This window comes from Xiphophorus hellerii, chromosome 13 (genome assembly GCF_003331165.1).
Source record: "Xiphophorus hellerii strain 12219 chromosome 13, Xiphophorus_hellerii-4.1, whole genome shotgun sequence".
In the NCBI taxonomy this organism is placed as follows: Eukaryota; Metazoa; Chordata; class Actinopteri; order Cyprinodontiformes; family Poeciliidae; genus Xiphophorus; species Xiphophorus hellerii.
In genome coordinates, this window is record NC_045684.1 from 25,247,436 (window position 1) to 25,267,276 (window position 19,841).

General features: G+C 39.4%; 1 protein-coding gene and 2 long non-coding RNA genes across 4 annotated transcripts; 1 reads left to right on the forward strand and 2 right to left on the reverse strand.

Annotated features, from left to right (window-relative positions):
- The first annotated feature begins 790 nt into the window (after window positions 1-790).
- On the forward strand, window positions 791-19,800 carry adck5 (aarF domain containing kinase 5). 2 transcript variants are annotated; one of them, XM_032580927.1, is made up of 15 exons: window positions 791-925; window positions 1,960-2,042; window positions 2,129-2,278; window positions 2,821-2,896; window positions 11,385-11,585; window positions 11,656-11,796; window positions 11,878-11,991; window positions 12,066-12,197; window positions 12,279-12,362; window positions 12,442-12,523; window positions 12,915-12,993; window positions 13,071-13,162; window positions 13,237-13,489; window positions 13,610-13,726; window positions 18,964-19,800. In XM_032580927.1, the coding sequence occupies exons 1-15, from the start codon at window positions 902-904 to the stop codon at window positions 19,064-19,066; spliced, it is 1,731 nt and encodes a 576-aa protein (XP_032436818.1). In that variant the 5' UTR covers window positions 791-901; the 3' UTR covers window positions 19,067-19,800. The 2 variants fall into 2 exon arrangements, with proteins under 2 accessions (XP_032436818.1, XP_032436819.1); XM_032580928.1 differs by having other exon boundaries at window positions 11,390-11,575.
- LOC116731259 (uncharacterized) lies at window positions 4,802-7,178 on the reverse strand. The gene is made up of 2 exons (XR_004341558.1): window positions 6,515-7,178; window positions 4,802-5,624 (listed from the first exon to the last, which is right to left on the reverse strand). It is a non-coding gene; the product is annotated as an uncharacterized LOC116731259 (long non-coding RNA).
- LOC116731261 (uncharacterized) lies at window positions 14,330-16,338 on the reverse strand. The gene is made up of 2 exons (XR_004341559.1): window positions 16,175-16,338; window positions 14,330-14,426 (listed from the first exon to the last, which is right to left on the reverse strand). It is a non-coding gene; the product is annotated as an uncharacterized LOC116731261 (long non-coding RNA).
- Window positions 19,801-19,841: the final 41 nt, after the last annotated feature.

Genomic DNA, 19,841 nt, shown 5'->3' on the forward strand with positions numbered 1-19,841 from the left:
TTGAGTAATGTCTTGGACGCCTTCTTTTTACATGAGTAAAAATAAATTAAAGCAGTGAATATAACATTATCCTACGATATCCACCTCTACATTTAAGATAACTGGAACGTTCATTTTAGATTGCAAGAATGCTATTAAAGATGTCTCAAATGTAAATTTTTACTCAGAAGAATCGATTTATAAGAGATCTGGAACACATGTCCTGTTATTAAATGTTAACATGGCTTTCCATACAGTTGGATTTAACTGCTTGACTTTCAAGTTTTGACGGAACATTTTTTTTCCTTCAAAAAACGTACTTTATTTCGATTATTATTTACAAATGTGCAAAAGTACAAATACATATAATAAAGGATCAGTTACAACAGCGTAAAGGAAAAATAAAATATAGCAAAAGGATCCGCTTATGAGATAAAGCTACGTTTTTTTAATAAGAGCTACTGTTTTTACAATTTATATTTCAATTAATATTATTCAGTTAATATTCAGTTATTCAGTTTATATTCAGTTAATATTTCAATTAAGTTTTTCAACAAAGGCAACTTGTCTTTAAGTCGGTTTCTTCACAGTCGTTACGTGCGTTAACGGAACTGCCTACTTGGAATCCTAGAGCGCTTGGACGGGATTATCTAGCGCGAGCGTCTTCGGATGGCGGAAATACGTCAGCGACACCTGGAACCTAGAGTCTCACAGGAGAGAAGCTTGACGCTGCCTGACGTCCCTCGAGCAGTTCGCTGTAGTAAACGGAGACGGAAGTAGACAGACGAGCTTCATCTTGGACTCACGCAGAGGCTACTCTTTGAGTGACCAGTATGCTAGTAGCCAAATGAGGTGCTGCGGGCTGGCTGGAGGGCAAACCTGTGGCCGCTACTCGTCTCTGCTGTAATCACTGTGGGGAACCATGACAGGGGAGACATCGAGAGTGGTAATTAAAGCATATTTTTTTTAGCACATTCGCACAGTCCGATAGGGTTATTTCTTGATCTCAGCTAGTTGACTAACAGCTAATCATTACTCACCGTCATATTTTTCTCTTATGACAGCTTTTTCATTCAAATCACTGGAGAATATTAATGCGGCAAAGCTTTTTCATATGCAAAAATTCGAGTGGTTTTCTAGTCTTCCCCGTCAGTTTGGCAGATGGCCGAAGCAGCAAAAGGGTTTCATAGTTAACTCCTGACTTGTCCTCTGGGTGTTGGTCGCGATCCTACTCCGGAATCGCCCTCCTTGTTGTCTAAAGTTGGAGAAGGAACCCTGTTGCATTAATGTCCGTGCTCAGGTCATTGACATCCCCGTTATCTGGGTATCAATTTGTCAGCGGTAGAGACATTTTGTCCCTCACATGCAGACAGCGAACAAAAACAACAGTTCTGGCCTTGGTAGGAGTCTCCCCCCTTGCATCCTTCCCAGCATGCAAACACACGCGGCCGGTGTGGGAGGCTGGATCCTTCTCAGGGTCCACAATTCACTTTCAGTTGCCAGCCATCAATCAATCACCCCCCCCCCCCACACACACGCACACACACCTGGTTAATAACCAGATAATATGCATGTTATAAAGACCCCGCCCCCCTTTTAGTTGTATGTAGGATTGGTAATATGGCTTAAAAATAAAATCTCAGACAGATCTGACTTCCAATTTTTTTTCCTTTCTCTTTTCTAAAAAATAATTTCAAAAAAGTGACCGTAAATATTTTTTTCTAAAAGTGGCTTTTATTTCAGTCATCTCTTCTGTGAGTTGCACAACAGACAGGGTAGAGAGTGTTCTTTAATTCCGAGAACGAGGTTATAATGTTAGCGGAATAAAGATCAGATGCATCCAAATGTGTGTGTGTGGGGGGAGGGGAATCCACATTTTCCAAAAATTAAATCTTCAAAACCAAAAATTCAATCAATTGATCACAACAATTTATCAACCAACCCTAGTTATACAATGAAAATTCTTTGTTTTTACTGTAGCTTAGATTATGCAATCATCATCTGGCTCTCCTGCGAAGACGTCCACATAATGCCCGAACAACCAGATCCCTCAGCGTCGTCAGGTACTGCTTCAAGTCCTACTTATGCAATCAGGACGGTCGTCCATGAACGATATCCTTCTCCTTGATTAAGTATGCTCCGTTTCCAGGCCGGGGAAGCGAAGGGGGCTGCTTTGGAAGACCCTTCTCGGTCTCTCTGTGGGTTTTCCCCTGGCAGTAGGCGTGAAGTACGCCGCTGCAGAGCCGAGGCAGAGAAGGAGGATGAGGATTGTGGTCGAGGGATTTGGTCGTTTCTGCAGGTTTGTTGCTTGCGTGCGTGCATGCAGGGTTTCCTGCTCGGTCTTAAAAAGTACAGAATATGTTTTGTTACTATTTTCCAGGTCTGAATTAGCGCGGAACAATCTCCACGTTTCTGAACTTTAGTTTATTTGTGTATCACGTTTCAGCAACGAGGCAGTTCAAAGTGCTTTACAACACAAAAACCTAATTATGAAACAAGCAATAAACGTTACATTTTGTAAAATGGCGTCATCAAAATCATCAAGTGGATATACATCGAATATGATAATCTACTAATCAAAGGCAATTCTAACCGGGTGGGTTTTTAGCTTTGATTCAAAGCATCTTTGACCACATTCTGCTTAACATAATATTCAGCGGGCCCAAACAGGTATTAGAACCAGCAGCAGACTTATGGTGTGATAGTAGACGGTTAGGAAAATAAAATGACACTTGTGACCCAGCGAGGCAATCCAGACGCAGTTATCTCTATCTCTTTTTTGTTTTGTTTTAATATTTCCACGTCCAAATTACAAGCGCCGTCTGATGCGTGTGCCTCCAGGTCTCTCTCTGTAGGGCTCTTCATCTCTATGGATTACTGGTGGACCACCAACGTGGCTTTGCGTGGGATGGACGAGGTAAGACCCGTGTGGAGATTATTGTTATTCAAATCTTTGGACTGTGGGATCTTGAGATCCTCCTTCGAAATCATGCGATATAGTATCTGATGATAGTAAAGCGTATTTATTTTATCACGTCCATAGAACCCTTACGAGATTCTCACTACGTTCAGTCATTCACCAACTCATGCACACAAACTGCTATGCCGAGAAATGCATGCCTGCCGAGAATTGCATGCCCTGTCGCTGGAGCGCGCATCGCTCTAAACTCTCGTATATTGATGAGAAAACGGACTGAAATATGACCGAAGAGGAAATTTTTGAAGACATTCGTAACATTATAACGTTTCTTAATCATGTAAGCCATAAAACGGTGGGTTTTATTTCGCAGATTAATTGAAATAAATACAGTTTTTATAGCTTTATTGAAACATATGAGTCGAACGTTTTTCAGTGAGTGTCTGATGAAAATGTTCTCCGCAGATGGTTTGAAATTCCCCAATTTTTCTTTTAACACAATGGCTTAAAGCATTACAAAACAGAAGCCCGTTATGTAGAACATTTTATATCATCCTTTACTGTCTAGTCTATTAATGTAGGGGGGATGCATTTTAATTTCTGAGCCTGCCAATATTTGTATCCCCTGTCTATTGTCCTGTTGATATGAAACTTACAGAAGTAGCTCAGAGAACAAGTGTCATTATGTAGAAAAGGTAAAATCCCTCTTAACTCTTTATTTCTCCATTTTAGCAGGGGATGCATTTTTTGGCTATATGGATTTTGTTCCTGCCGATATCTGCATGCCCCCTCTATTTTCCTCAAATATTATCCTATTGATATGAAACTCATACCAGCAATTCATAGAACAAGTGTGATTATGTAGAAAAAGTTATTCCACTCATAACTCTTTATTTCTCCATTTTAGCAGGGGATGCATTTTTTAGCAAAGCCTATTATTAGCCTGCCAAAATATGCATACCCCCTCTATTTTTCTCAACTATTATCCTATTGATATGAAACTTATACCAGCAGTTCATAGAACAAGTTTGATTATGTAGAAAAAGTTATTTCACTTTTAACTCTTTATTTCTCCATTTTAGCAGGGGATGCATTTTACGGCAAAGCCTATTAGCCTGCCAAAATATGCATGCCCCCTCTATTTTTCTCAAATATTATCCTATTCATATGAAACTTACACCAGCAATTCATAGAATATGTGTGATTATGTAGAAAAAGTTATTTCACTCTTAACTCTTTATTTCTCCATTTTAGCAGGGGATGCATTTTACGGCAAGGCCTATCATTAGCCTGCCGATATCTGCATGCCCTCTCTATTTTCCTCAAATATTATGCTATTTATATGAAACTTATACCAGCAGTTCATAGAACAAGTTTGATTATGTAGAAAAAGTTATTTCACTTTTAACTCTTTATTTCTCCATTTTAGCAGGGGATGCATTTTACGGCAAAGCCTAATATTAGCCTGCCAAAATATGCATGCCCCCTCTATTTTTCTCAAATATTATCCTATTGATATGAAACTTATACCAGCAGTTCATAGAACAAGTGTGATTATGTAGAAAAAGTTATTTCACTCGTAACTCTTTATTTCTCCGTTTTAGCAGGGGATGCATTTTTTGGCAAAGCCTGTCATTAGCCTGCCAAAATATGCATGCCCCCTCTATTTTCCTCAAATATTATCCTATTGATATGAAACTTATACCAGCAGTTCATAGAACATGTGTAATTATGTAGAAAAGGTAAAATCCCTCTTGACTCTTTATTTTTTCAAGCTAGGAGGAGGATGCATTTTTTGGCAATATCGAATTTGAGCCTGCCGATATTTGCATGCCATACCTATTTTCCCCAAATATCATCCTATTGATATAAAACTCATACCAGCAGTTAAGGGAACAAATGTGATTATGTAGAAAATGTTATTTCTTTATTATCGCTATTGCAAGGATACTGAAGGAAATAAATCTGACAATGCATCTTTGCTAAATGTAAAGCATGCACAAACCATTTTTATTTTGGTTTAACATAAAAATTAAATGGCTTTTTTTCATTAATTTCAACAAAAGAATATTCATAACAAAAATTTTTGGAAAACCAATTAAGTCAACAAAAATTATGTCACATGTTTAAACTGAAAATCCACTGAACTGCAGTCATTAACGAATTAGATTGGTACAAACATAAAATCTATAAACACATTGCACAGCAGTAGGCTGTGGGACCTTAATGCAGCCTTGGTGGTACCTCCAGTTGCATCTGTCACATGTGATCTGTAAATAAATAATACAAAATGGTCAAATAACAACATAAAGAATGTTTTTTTTTAGTTCCTTATCTGTTTACTGAAGGTGATATTGGGTTTTGTCAACATAAAGCTTCTTCTTAATTATCAATATGTGATTGGTAGAACTTTATTTGAGGAGATGACAGCATGTTCCTGACATGTATGGAGGTAAAAAAATTCTAGGACCATAAGCAACTGTGTTTAATGTTTTACGACTGTACTTAAAAAAAAAAAACTTAACTTCCCACTTACCTGCCTTGGGTGTTTATTTATTTTATTATGATTTATTTTTGTATATCTACATACTTTGCAACTATTTTAAGGATGGTATATGGTTTGCTTGAATTGATTTTTCACTGCATTACATTGTTGTCTTACCCACATATGATCTTCTGTGTCCTCACTGCCACAGTGTCTGCAGAGTCTGTAGAGTCTCCACTGACTCTACAGAAAAACAAACCGCATCTTTAAATCAATGTTATAAAATAATCTTAATGGTATTTTTTTGCGTTTTTTTTTTTCTTTTAAATAATTCCATTTGTTAGTGTTCTTTTGAAAGTGGAACAACAATAATCCTCTGTGTAGATCTCAGTCGTCTAATCATCCCTTTTTGATAATGTCTGGTCTCATAAACAAATACAAGTAATAGAAACTGTACATCATATTGGCATATTAGGCAGGCGCACATGGTGTCTGTCTATTCATGAATTGAAACACATATGTATTTAAGGTATTTCTGGGATTTATGGTAAAAGAAAGCATCACTTAGTGTTTACTTTTTTATAATTTTCTCCAACTTAAGCCACTGAAAGTATAAAAATGGCATTCAGAAAATTTTAATATGTCTACATATATATGTATGTACATCTTGTGAAATTTGTCATTTTGTAAATGTTAATTTTATGAAAACACAGTAATGAATATAATGGTTCACATAATACATCTCATTCCAGTTTTGTACTTTCACAAACTGCAAGTCCTTTTTGCTTATTAAGTTACTTTAAAGCTACTCAAGAAAAGTGTACGTAATTGTATCCTAGAACAATTTTAAGTTTGTTGATTATGTTTTTTGCCTCAACAGTTATTGGGCTGTGTTATGTGTAATTTATTTATTGGAGATCAAGGCCAGGTGTATTGAAATGTTCTTCACTAATTGAATTTGACATAAACACTAGCATGATTGTACTTCACACATCTGCAAAGTTCAATATTTTAATATTTCTAATTAGATAAAATAGCTGACCTAACACAATTTTTTTGTGCGTGCATGATTTTACACACAAAATAGTATCCCACCCACATAGGAACTGAATAAAAAATATGTCAAAAGATACCTGATTCTGAGAGAAGTGTGGAAGAAATGTTGAGTCGCATGGTATTAACAGCTTCTGCTGTTGATGGAAAGTTCTGGTCCTTGTAAATATATTTTTTTGAAAAAAGAAAGAAGAGTAACAGCGGACTCATTACAAAGACAAAATATTTGTCAAAGTATTAGATTGTCATATAGAGGTCATGACATTTATGAATAATTTAACATTTTTGCTATACTTATTTCAGACTCTTTCCATTGTCATTAAAATAAATCAACCATGTAATAAAGCAATATAAATCATAATCTACATTATATTTCAGGCAGAAATGCACAGTTTAAGTTGTTAAGCCAAAGCTGTTCATCATCTTAAAAGTTCTACTCCTACAAAATAGCATTAGATTAATGGCAATGTGATTATTAGAAAACCACTTTCATATTAATCTTTTTTTCACAACATCAAAAACGTAAACTAGCATGTATACCAATATATTGATATATAATTCTATCTATCTTCAGACATAGATAGATATACATGTAGGTGGAAAGAGACAGAACAGTACACATAAAGGTTATATAAATTGATTTGTAAACAGACAATGTTCTACATTACATAAGAAATATAAGTAATCATAGTCAAGTATATACAGTACAGACCAAAAGTTTGGACTCACAGTTGTGTCCAAACTTTTGGTCTGTACTGTATATATATATATATACTGTATATAAAAACATAAAACCACGGCTGCCCAAATCACGGCAGAATTAAATGTGCACCTCAACTCTCCTGTTTCCACCAAAACTGTCTGTCGGGAGCTCCACAGGGTCAATATACACGGCCGGGTTGCTATAGCCAAACCTTTGGTCACTCGTGCCAATGCCAAACGTCAGTTTCAATGGTGCGAGAAGCGCAAATCTTGGGCTGTGGACAATATGAAACATGTATTGTTCTCTGATGAGTCCACCTTTACTGTTTTCCCCACATCCGGGAGAGTTACGGTGTGGAGAAGCCCCAAAGAAGCATACCACCCAGACTGTTGCATGCCCAGAGTGAAGCATGGGGGTGGATCAGTGATGGTTTGGGCTGCCATATCATGGCATTCCCTTGGCCCCATACTTGTGCTAGATGGGCGCGTCACTGCCAAGGACTACCGAACCATTCTGGAGGACCATGTGCATCCATGTATATAATATATAATCTGGATATAATCTGCTCAAAAAAATAAAGGGAACACTCAAATAACACATCCTAGATCTGAATGAAAGAAATATTCTCATTGAATACTTTGTTCTGTACAAAGTTCCATTTGCACAACAGCAGGTGAAATTGATTGTCAATCAGTGTTGCTTCCTAAGTGGACAGTTTGATTTCACAGAAGTTTGATTTACTTGGAGTTATATTGTGTTGTTTAAGTGTTCCCTTTATTTTTTTGAGCAGTAATGACTGCAGTTCAGTGGATTTTCATTTTAAACATGTGACATAATTTTTGTTGACTTAATTGGTTTTCCAAAAATTTTTGTTATGAATATTCTTTTGTTGAAATTAATGAAAAAAAGTCATTTAATTTTTATGTTAAACCAAAATAAAAATGGTTTGTGCATGCTTTACATTTAGCAAAGATGCATTGTCAGATTTATTTCCTTCAGTATCCTTGCAATAGCGATAATAAAGAAATAACATTTTCTACATAATCACATTTGTTCCCTTAACTGCTGGTATGAGTTTTATATCAATAGGATGATATTTGGGGAAAATAGGTATGGCATGCAAATATCGGCAGGCTCAAATTCGATATTGCCAAAAAATGCATCCTCCTCCTAGCTTGAAAAAATAAAGAGTCAAGAGGGATTTTACCTTTTCTACATAATTACACTTATACTCTTAGCTACTGGTATGAATTTCATATCAATAGGATGATATTTGAGAAAAATAGACAGGGCATGCAAATTTTGGCAGGCTAATGATAGGCCTTGCTGTAAAATGCATCCCCTGCTAAAATGGAGAAATAAAGAGTTAAGAGTAAAATAACTTTTTCTACATAATCACACATGTTCTATGAATTGCTGTTATGAGTGTCATATCAATAGAATGATATTTGAGGAAAATAGAGAGGGCATGCATATTTTGGCAGGCTAATGACAGGCTTTGCCGTAAAATGCATCCCCTGCTAAAATGTAGAAATAAAGAGTTAAGAGTGAAATAACTTTTTCTACATAATCACACTTGTTCTATGAACTGCTGGTATAAGTTTCATATCAATAGGATAATATTTGAGAAAAATAGAGGGGGCATGCATATTTTGGCAGGCTAATAATAGGCTTTGCCGTAAAATGCATCCCCTGCTAAAATGGAGAAATAAAGAGTTAAGAGTGAAATAACTTTTTCTACATAATCACACTCGTTCTATGAACTGCTGGTATAAGTTTCATATCAATCGGACAATATTTGAGAAAAATAGAGGGGGCATGCATATTTTGGCAGGCTAATAATAGGCTTTGCCAAAAAATGCATCCCCTGCTAAAATGGAGAAATAAAGAGTTAAGAGTGGAATAACTTTTTCTACATAATCACACTTGTTCTATGAATTGCTGGTATGAGTTTCATATCAATAGGATAATGTTTGAGGAAAATAGAGGGGGCATGCAGATATCGGCAGGAACAAAATCCATATAGCCAAAAAATGCATCCCCTGCTAAAATGGAGAAATAAAGAGTTAAGAGGGATTTTACCTTTTCTACGTAATGACACTTGTTCTCTGAGCTACTTCTGTAAGTTTCATATCAACAGGACAATAGACAGGGGACAGAAATATTGGCTGGCTCAGAAATTAAAATGCATCCCCCCTACATTAATAGACTAGACAGTAAAGGATGATATAAAATGTTCTACATAACGGGCTTCTGTTTTGTAATGCTTTAAGCCATTGTGTTAAAAGAAAAATCGGGGAATTTCAAACCATCTGCGGAGAACATTTTCATCAGACACTCACTGTAAAACGTTCGACTCATATGTTTCAATAAAGCTATAAAAACCGTATTTATTTCAATTAATCTGCGAAGTAAAACCCACCGTTTTATGGCTTACATGATTAAGAAACGTTATAATGTTACGAATGTCTTCAAAAATTTCCTCTTCGGTCATATTTCAGTCCGTTTTCTCATCAATATACGAGAGTTTAGAGCGATGCGCGCTCCCGCGACAGGGCATGCAATTCTCGGCAGGCATGCATTTCTCGGCATAACACCGGTCCTTTGTGGTAATTATGGCCAGATAAGGCTTTTCAAACGTGCTCAAGTGTTTGTATTTGGTGACATCTAGTGGCCAGAAATGTGACGCGCAGCTTCACTCTACAACCTGCCCCTCACTGTTGAGCAGGCATCTTCAGCTTCTGCTTCACTACCATGTGACGATTCTGTCTGGTATCTACGTGAAGCATATTGCTGTCACTGAGGGAAATACATTTTTGAGCACTATCACGTTGTAACGTGATAATTATATTGAACATGTATAGATAGTTAGCATCTTATATTTATTGTGTAATTAAGAATTTTATAGACTTTTTTTCTATCGTTTTAGAAGGATAGAAAAATAAGGCATAAGACATTAGGGGAATACCTTAAACAAGTTTCCTCTCCACAAGTCTAACCAGTGATTCACTTCTACATAAGCCATTGAATCAGGTCCTGAACCATTGAAACATATCAAAGCTGCCTGTTTGACACAGGTTTCATTGTATCAAACCTTGACACAGCAATCCTGCTCCTGACCAGCACTAATTGCAGTTATGACTCCAGTTCCAGCTACCCTGCCCATAGCTTTCCTATGCAATTCCACTCGATTCTCCTCTCCCTCTCACTCAGTCGGGGCTTTCTCCCTTTGAGTGAGATTTCTCCAGTAGAATTCCAAACGGGCCAATCAGCAAATGGTAGGAGAAGTAAGTTGTAACGATGACGTTTATTTTCGGCAGTGTTTTAGAATTGTAGTCTGCTTGTAGTTTTAGCAATGGCAGCGGAGGAAGGGAACGAAGCCGTTCAGTCCATGTTGGCAACTCTTCCAAGTACTGAACTAATATAATCAGTATAATATAATAAGTCATCTTGTTCGGCTCGGCACTTCTCTCTTCGCAGTGGAGGATGGTTGTTTACAGCATAGGAAATGTCCGGTAAACTTCATAGCGTCAAACTGGTGCATTGCATATATGTCAAGGACAAATGTTAGTTACTGAGTAAAGTTGAAAGCTTCAATAGAGTCCACGCCTCCAGTAAGCAGGCTGTTCTCAATGGCCAAGGGTCCAGACCCTCTGTATGAAGGTAAACATGGGGCTGGTTTTTACCAGGTTATGTGTTACCATGTATTTAGCTCCATCAATTTCACATAAAGTTTGATAGAAAGGGCCGTACCCACAGCACGATCCACCACCGCTATGTTTCACCATCAGGACGGTCTATTAGTTAGTCTTCCATCAAAACAGGAGAACTCTATTTTCTCATTGACTCCTGAAGACAACTGGTTGCATTTAATTTTAGATTTTTATTGTGGATGTTGATGGCAATGATGTGAGGTGGAAGCAATGAATCTGAAGAGGTCTCAGTTTAACATCTTGTCAGCAGAGATAATATTCCACATGTCACATGTCCAATACGTAGTACAGTAAGTAGTTATCCCTACTTGTCATTGGCAAGTAGGGCTAATCCACCTCATTTACTTCTGCTACCGATCTCTGTCTGTCCGTACCTTGTTTTGGTGTGTCGCAGATCCTAATGATTCTTGCATTGTAATATGATAATGTGAAATGGTTCAAGAGTCTTTATTCAGAGGCCAAGTGTCAATGACAGTTGAAGAGATGAAGAGGCACAAACAATCATGTGCGACTTCCGTCCTGCCCCCCTGCCAGAGCAGCCCATCTTACTTGTCCGAGATGTCAGCCTGCCACCAGAGGGCAGCAGACTACATGGTGGAAGGAGCCGTAAGGAACGGAGGGCTGTACATCAAACTGGGGCAAGGACTTTGTGCCTTCAACCACCTGCTGCCCCCCGAATACATCCGTACGCTGCAGGTCTTGGAGGACCAAGCCTTAAACCGCAGGTACAAGGAGGTGAGTTCTGGAGCACAAACAGGACACCCAGTTCTGCAGGAGAGGGGTTTAATGTGTACGTCTGGAACAGGTGGACGCTCTCTTCCTGGAGGACTTCAACAAAACCCCCGAGCAGCTTTTCAAGACCTTCAACTACAAGCCCATCGCAGCGGCCAGCTTGGCTCAGGTTCACAAGGCGGAGCTCTACGACGGGACTCCTGTGGCGGTGAAGGTGAGCTGCACGAACACTGTGGGTCATCTGTCTGTAAGCTTTCTGACCAGACATCTTGCACCACCCGTTACCCTCCCGAAGGTGCAGTACATTGACCTCAGGGACAGGTTCGACGGGGATATCAGAACTTTGGAGATCCTGCTGGATATAATCAAATTCATGCACCCCAGCTTTGGATTCCGATGGGTCCTTAAGGTCTGGAGATGGTTGAATTTCTCTGAGATCTGCTGCTTATGTCTGCTGACCAGTTCTCACTTTGGTTTCTGCAGGACTTGAAGGCAACTCTGGCTCAGGAGCTGGACTTTGAGAACGAAGCTAGAAACTCAGAGAGGTGCGCCGAGGAGCTGAAGCATTTTCACTTTGTAGTTGTTCCCAAAGTCTTCTGGGAGCAAACCAGTAAAGTAAGCTTTTTAATCAAACACAAAGAAAATAAAACCCACCTTCATCACCGGTTCATTTAATACATTTTTTTTCTGGAATAGAGGGTGTTGACTGCTGAGTTTTGCAGCGGATGCAAAATCAACAATGTGAAAGAAATCAAGCAGCAAGGAATAAGTCTGAAAGATGTGAGCTGATCTCTCGATACTGATTATATTAGTTATTGATGTCAATCGTAACTGAGACATTGACGTGTTTGTGTTCCAGACTGCTGACAAGCTGATCCGAATATTTGCAGAGCAGATATTCTACACCGGCTTTATCCACGCCGACCCTCATCCTGGAAATGGTTGGTACATCCCGATTGTTGCTGATTGAACCGCTCATCACTTCTGACATAATGAAACCCACAACTGGGATTGTGGTACAGACAAAACGTGTCCAGACATAAATATCCGGAACAAACTCCTTCTTGGAGTGATTTAATTTCAGATATGTTTTGGAAAAAGGTTTCCAGCAGTCTGGAAAGGTTTGGATTGGAGTTATTGTGTAGGTAGGAACGCTGGAACAAATTGAGTCATCGTTACTCTTAGAGTCAGGTTATCAGGGTGTTTTACAGGCTCAAATTCATAAAACTTATATCCATAAATTCAAAACCTAGCTTTGAAAAAAAAAAAATCTTTGATGTCAAGAAAAGCTAACTGAGGTAGCTGTCTGAGCGTTTGTTTTCCCTCTGGCAGTTCTGGTGAGGCAAGGTCCAGATAAGAAGGCTGAGCTGGTGCTGTTGGACCACGGCTTGTACGAGTTCCTCAGCGAAAAGTAAGGCCTGAATACTTCTGTTTCACTGATGCTTTCGATAAAGCGCATGTGGCTCCAACTGTGACCTCTGACCTCAGAGACAGAGAGGCTCTGTGTAAACTGTGGCGGGCTATTGTCCTGAGAGACAAGGAGGGGATGAAGACGCACGCCGATGCTCTGGGGGTCAAAGGTAACTAAAGATAAGGTTTTCAGTTCTTATGGTGCTTAAACTGAAGCTAGAAAATAACTTGAGAGTGTTTGTAGAGTACTTCCTGTTCTGCGAGATGCTGCTGCAGCGCCCCATCAACATGCGGACGCTAGCCCTATCCAACATCCTGAGCCGGGAGGAGACGGCCTACATGCGACAAATGGCCGTCAACCGCTTCGAGAGCATCATGCAGGTACTGAAGTCCATGCCCCGGCCCATGTTGCTGGTGTTCCGGAACATCAACACGGTCCGGAGCATCAACATCACTCTGGGGGCCCCGGTGGACCGCTACTTTGTCATGGCCAAAAGGTAAGAGTTAGGGGGTTGTACAAGTTCTTCTTCTTGGGATGATGTGCTAGCTAAAAACACATGGCTTCAGCTTACCTTTCAAAGATTCCCTTTGGGGCTTTTTTTCCCTTTACTTCCAAGCGCGGTGCGAGGCTGGGGGAAGATTCAGGCGGAGAAGACAGGAATCCTGCCCAGGTTACGGATCATCAGCTGGTGCAGGACAACATGGGAGAGCCTCAAGTTTCAAGTGGCTTTAAGGTGAGCATCTTTTTAGTCTCATCAAGAGCAAGACTTGGGTCACTCATCCTTTAAAATCCCTTGTTGGGTGATTTTAGTAATAATTAATAACTAGAAAATTCCTGAAGAAATTTAACTGGGGCCTGCCAAAGTGTGCCGGTCGGTTTGGACACAGCGTTCTGATGCTAAAAATTAGCATCAATGCTAAGCTAAGCTAAAAAAAATAACAAAGTAACGTGGAGAATCACAAGAATGTTGACTAACATGGACCTGCAACATTCAGTACGTTAAAATTAATGCATAAGCTAAAATTTGTCAAAATGCTAATGTTAGCATGAATGCTGTGAGTAGCATGTGGGAATCACTAGCATGTTGTCTTACATCCACTTCCTCCATTGAGTATAGTAAGCATAGCTAATGTATAAGAAATAGGTAAAATGCTTTTGTTAGGAAAAAGGATCATAGTTGGAGGAAGTGAAATGCTAATATTTGTGCTAATGCTAATGCATTGCCTTTCTGTGCAAGGCAGCGCACTAACCTGAGAGGTAAAGATAATACAGGCTAATATTATTGCACCGCCTTTGTCGGTGCACTAACCTGAGAGGAATATTGAGGCTTTCATTATTAAATTTTCAGTAAGCTTCATTTTAAATGGCAACACTAATCCCATGTATACCAGTGGTTGGGTTAAATCAGTTCTATAATGCCCAAAACATTCAGCCTCCTTCTGTAGTCAGTCAGAGTTCCTCCATCATTGTAGTTTTTTAAATGCCAACTCAGCCCTCCTCTGTAGAACACTCTAGTGTGCACACAAATTCATTAAATGGTGCTCTTTGCACTATAAATAATTCCAAATCATTTTCAGTCAATACGCATTTTCAATAAATATAAAATTCAATATAAATTACATCCATGAATAATCCAATAAATATGCACCATATCAATTAGCTGACATGAAATGTAAAAAACCTAATCTAAACAAGTGCTCAATAAATATTTAAGGCACCTTATTGTTCATCAAATGAGTTTACATAGTAATTTAGCAGCTACACAAACAAACAGTGACAATGAGCTAATGCTAAGTCACACACAGAAACACTCACCAATTCCGCAGTTTTATCTCAAACAAACGGGTTTTTTCACCTCCTTTTTGGCTCACAGTAGTTGGCTGCTATAGTTCAGCACATTATGTGAGCATCGTACAGATTTAAGGAAAATGATGAATGACGCAACGCTTAACTAATCTGCAGCTCTGCTCCTCCCAATGTGTCCTAATCCTTCATACTTCCCCGCTCCAGCTAATATACCTAGCATTAGCTGGGTATATTAGCATCGCAGCCTATCTGGTACATATGACCCTGATACTCAACAGCGATTGGCTGTGTAGAAGTCTCGCGAGATTCGAGATAAAGGGGACAGGGAGTGGAAAAACCAATGAGGTGGTTTTTCCACCTCATTGGTTTATTTCCACCTCATTAATTAATGCCTCGATTAATTCGAGGCATAATTAATCATTTGCCTCGAATGATTAAGTGACGCAGTTGCAAAGGGTTAATAGTTTGAGTCATGCAGAACTTTTATTTTGAAATCTTCAGTAAGCGTCATATTAAATGGCCACACTAATTCATTGTGTATTCAATGTGTATGCTGTCAGTAGCATGTGGGGCATCACTACGATGTTGTCTGTACTTTACTTACTCCATTCAGAATACTAAACATGGCTAATAAGTAATAAAAATGGCTAATAGCTTATTTAAGGTAAAAGTCTAATGCTAATGCACTGCCTTGCTGTGCAAGGCAGTTCCCTAACCTGAGAGAAAACAATAATGCAGGCTAATCTTATTGAACCGCCTATGGCGGTGCATTAACCTGAGGGGGATCTTGAGGCTTTTATTTTGAAAATTTCAGTAAGCTTCATATTAAATGGCCACACTAATCCAATGTGTAACAGTGCTTTGGATAAACCAGTCACATAAAGTCAAAAAGAGCAATTATATGATGTAAAACCTGTCAAAGCTTTAAAATTAAATGGAATTGAACATTAAAATGTTCAGTTCTACTGGTAACAATGACATCAGCAGTGATTACATCACTCTTTGATGCATCAAATGAATCTCTCTTGAGTGTAGCACACAGTCTGTTTTTCAGACCTGTTCCTGTTTCAGAGTTATAAGTTATAAGTTATGAATCTTCTCCAGGAGCATTGTTAAAATGATTTGAAGGCACAGAAACAGCCCAGTATTCACATTCTCAGGTGAGAGAGACTCACCTGGCATAAAGTTAATTTTTCACACGGAAGATAAATCAGTTTTATCAAAGTATGTCATGAATATGTATGCATGTACTCCATCTTAAGTCCAGAGCATAGTAGCTTTTTGTTGCTTTTGCCACCACTAGATGATATGCATATAAGATATAACATAAACAGCACCATTCAGAGATGCAATGAGTTTATAGCAGTTGTTCCACCATGTCTGTAGTTCTGACGTTCTGCCATCACTGTGGTTCTAAAGAGCAGCTCAGAGAGGCAGACTAAATGATATGTCTATTTTGAGTCTAACTGGCACTGTTTTGTGTCAGTTAGACTTTTGTTTTCAGTTAAATTTGGCTTGGTTTTTTTTTTTCTCCGAAGAGTTTTTGCGGCGCTAGTGGCTCGTATTTTTTCGACAGTAGGCAGACAGGAAGGAGGGTGAGGAGAGGGGGGAAGACATGCGGCAAAGGTCGTCGGGACCGGGAGTCAAACCCGCGACGTCCGCGTCGAGGACTAAGGCCTAAAAACGTGGGGCGTGCTAACCCCCTGCGCCACCACAGCACGCCCCAAATTTGGCTCGTTTTTTGATAGTTATATCGCCACAGTTACTCAAAATGCCAGCAAAAGTAATAGCTCCTCTCACGGGATTGAACCTCATGTTTTGATATATACACTGCCTGGCCAAAAAAAAAATCGCCACCAAAAAATGGTCTCACTCTAATATTTTGTTGGACCGCCTTTAGCTTTGATTACAGCCTGCATTCGCTGTGGCATTGTTTCAATAAGCTTCTGCAGTGTCACAAGATTTATTTCCATCCAGTGTTGCATTAATCTTTCACCAATATCTTGTATTGATGATGGGAGAGTCTGACCACTGCACAAAGCCTTCTCCAGCACATCCCAAAGATTCTCAATGGGGTTAAAGTCTGGACTCTGTGGTGGCCAATCCATGTGTGAAAAAGATGTCTCATGCTCCCTGAACCACTCTTTCACAATGTGAGCCCGATGAATCCTGGCATTGTCATCTTGGAATATGCCCGTTCCATTTGGGAAGACAAAATCCATTGATGGAATAACCTGGTCGTTCAGTATATTCAGGTAGTCAGCTGACCTCATTCTTTGGGCACACAATGTTGCTGAACCTAGACCTGACCAACTGCAGCAACCCCAGATCATAGCACTGCCCCCACAGGCTTGTACAGTAGGCACTAGGCATGATGGGTGCATCACTTCACCTGCCTCTCTTCTTACCCTGATGCGCCCATCACTCTGGAACAGGGTAAATCTGGACTCATCAGACTACATGACCCTCTTCCATTCCTCCAGAGTCCAATCTTTATGCTCCCTAGCAAACTGAAGCCTTTTTTTCTGGTTAGCCTTACTGATTAGAGGTTTTCTTACGGCTACACAGCTGTTCAATCCCAACCCCTTGAGTTCCCTTCGCTCAAAAAAAGCATTTCCACTTCGCATTGTGCGTGTGGAAATGCTTTTGCGTTCACAATTAAGCATACTCCTGAGTTCTGCTGTTGTTTTTCTTCGATTTGATTTGACCAAACGTTTAAGTAATCGCCGATCACGATCATTCAGGATTTTTTTCCGACCACATTTCTTCCTGGAAGACGATGGTTCCCCACCATCCTTCCAGTTTTTAATGATGCGTTGGACAGTTCTTAACCCAATTCTAGTAGTTTCTGCAATCTCCTTAGATGTTTTCTCTGCTTGATGCATGCCAATGATTTCACCCTTCTTAAACAGACTAACGTCTTTTCCACGACCACAGGATGTGTCTTTTGCCATGGTTGTTTAAGAAATGAGGAGTTACTCATTGCATCAGCTGGGGTTAAATAACTTGTTGCCAGCTGAAAGATAATCGCCTATGCAGTACTTATCCAATAGGAGGCTTGTACCTATTTGCTTAGTTAAATCCAGGTGGTGACTTTTTTTTTGGCCAGGCAGTGTATATTGTTATATTGTGAGGGCGCACGCAGCGGTACGAGCCGCATTAACGGTAGTAGGAAGCGGCAGTTATTTTGAGGTGTAGAACAATAGGTGCCTGCCATAGCAATGCATAGGGAGAGCAGTGACTGACCTGCTCTCCCCATGCATTGCTATGGCAGGCCCCAATAATAATTTAAAAACCAATGAATAACAACAGTCTGTCTGTCTACGCTCCAACACCCACCTGTGGTTGAGACATTTCAAAACAAAGAGAAAGCAAGCCCGATAATTAAAACTGTTTGTGTTGTTCCCAACATTTACAGTGGGGGCACCTCTATGACCTCTGGTTTAGGTCATAGCATTCAGAATTGCCTAGTCAAAGCCCAGACCTAAATTCATCTAACCATGGTGAATCTTCAGCAACAGTTGAAAGTTGCTGTTCACATGTGCACTCCATCCAACAGTGTGTTTGCACATCCTTATAAAGTTGTAAGTATATTATAGAAGTGTATAGTTGGCCTTTAATATGTTAATCTCACAGATCTTACATTTTGTGGCTTTAAGACCATTTAATCTCGCATGTCATGTATAAAAAAACTACATATATGGTATGTCAATTTTTTTTCTTTTCTGTCAGGCAAATGTTTGAGTCGCGCACAGACATCTTCATCACGTTCTGACTCCAGGCGGTTGATGTGACCATCATGGGCAAGGGCCAAATTAATGTCACTTGTCTGGATGACGTTTGTTTACGAGACTACGCGCAGTCCGTGCAAAAAAAAAAAGAAAAGCTTTTAAGATAGGCATTTCAGGGATTAAGACTGTAGAGCCACAAGCAACATGAGAGAAAGAAAAAAAAAAAAGCTGCTGCCAACAACCGCAAATAAACCCCCGAAATTACAGTTTTTGCTATGCTTATTATAATGCCGCAAGGTCAACCAATCATCTCTTACTTTTATAGTGTGTATTATCCTAAATTTAATTCATGGTGGCATTAAAAGGGTCATAAAAACTATTAAATTTTATTTGCCTGTCCAGACTTAAGCGTTAGCCGTTTGTCTTCCTTCAGGTCTGAGATGGCCATTATGAGACTGACCCGCACCTGCCTGAGGCTGCTGGAGATCTTGGGGCTCGTTACTCTGGACGCCGAAGTCTACAGTTACCTGACGTAGTTGCTGACATCCAACAGCAGGGGGAGCCATTAAACATACGAGCGAATACAGCTCACAGGGGGGACCCTCCCTTTCAGGGTCTCCTTAGCAACCAGGGTTTAAATCACTGCTGGACATGCTGCTGATTTTCAATTTTTAGCCAAATCACATTCAGCGTCAGGATGGGCGAGAATCTGAAGAAGCTCTGTGTAAAGAGTGAAGCACTGAGCCCAGCTCCAGGACGACTGAATACGACAGCCAATGAAAATGATCTCAGTGCATTTAAGGGTAATTTTATTTTTTGTCCATTTGTGTTTAGAGGAGCAGTACAGTGACATTTTTTTTAAACGCTGTAAGTTGCAGTCTGAAAAAGTCTTTTACTTTTTGGGGTGATCTTTAAAATCTGATTTTAGCTGATAATTTTTTTTTCTTTTGTGGCTAAGTTGACAATAGTTGTGTGATTATTGTTAATAATAATCACACAACTAATCATCCAGACGCAACCTGGATGACTTTCATTTTCAGCCGATCACCGATCTCCCAAAATGAAGGAAATCTGGGCTGACTTACCGGTTCGCCTCTGGTCATCTAGTCAAACTCAATCTTTGCATTTTAAACTGATTTGTCTGTGAGCTGAAGAAGTGTGAAACTCTACCGATTAGAGAGCCAACAGATCTCTCAATGAAGGTTAAAGTAACAATCCACTAAATAGAATGGTTGCTTTTTTTACATGACAATAAAATGTTCTACCTCTCCATTGTGTTGTCTTTGATCAAAAATGAGAACGACTCAAACC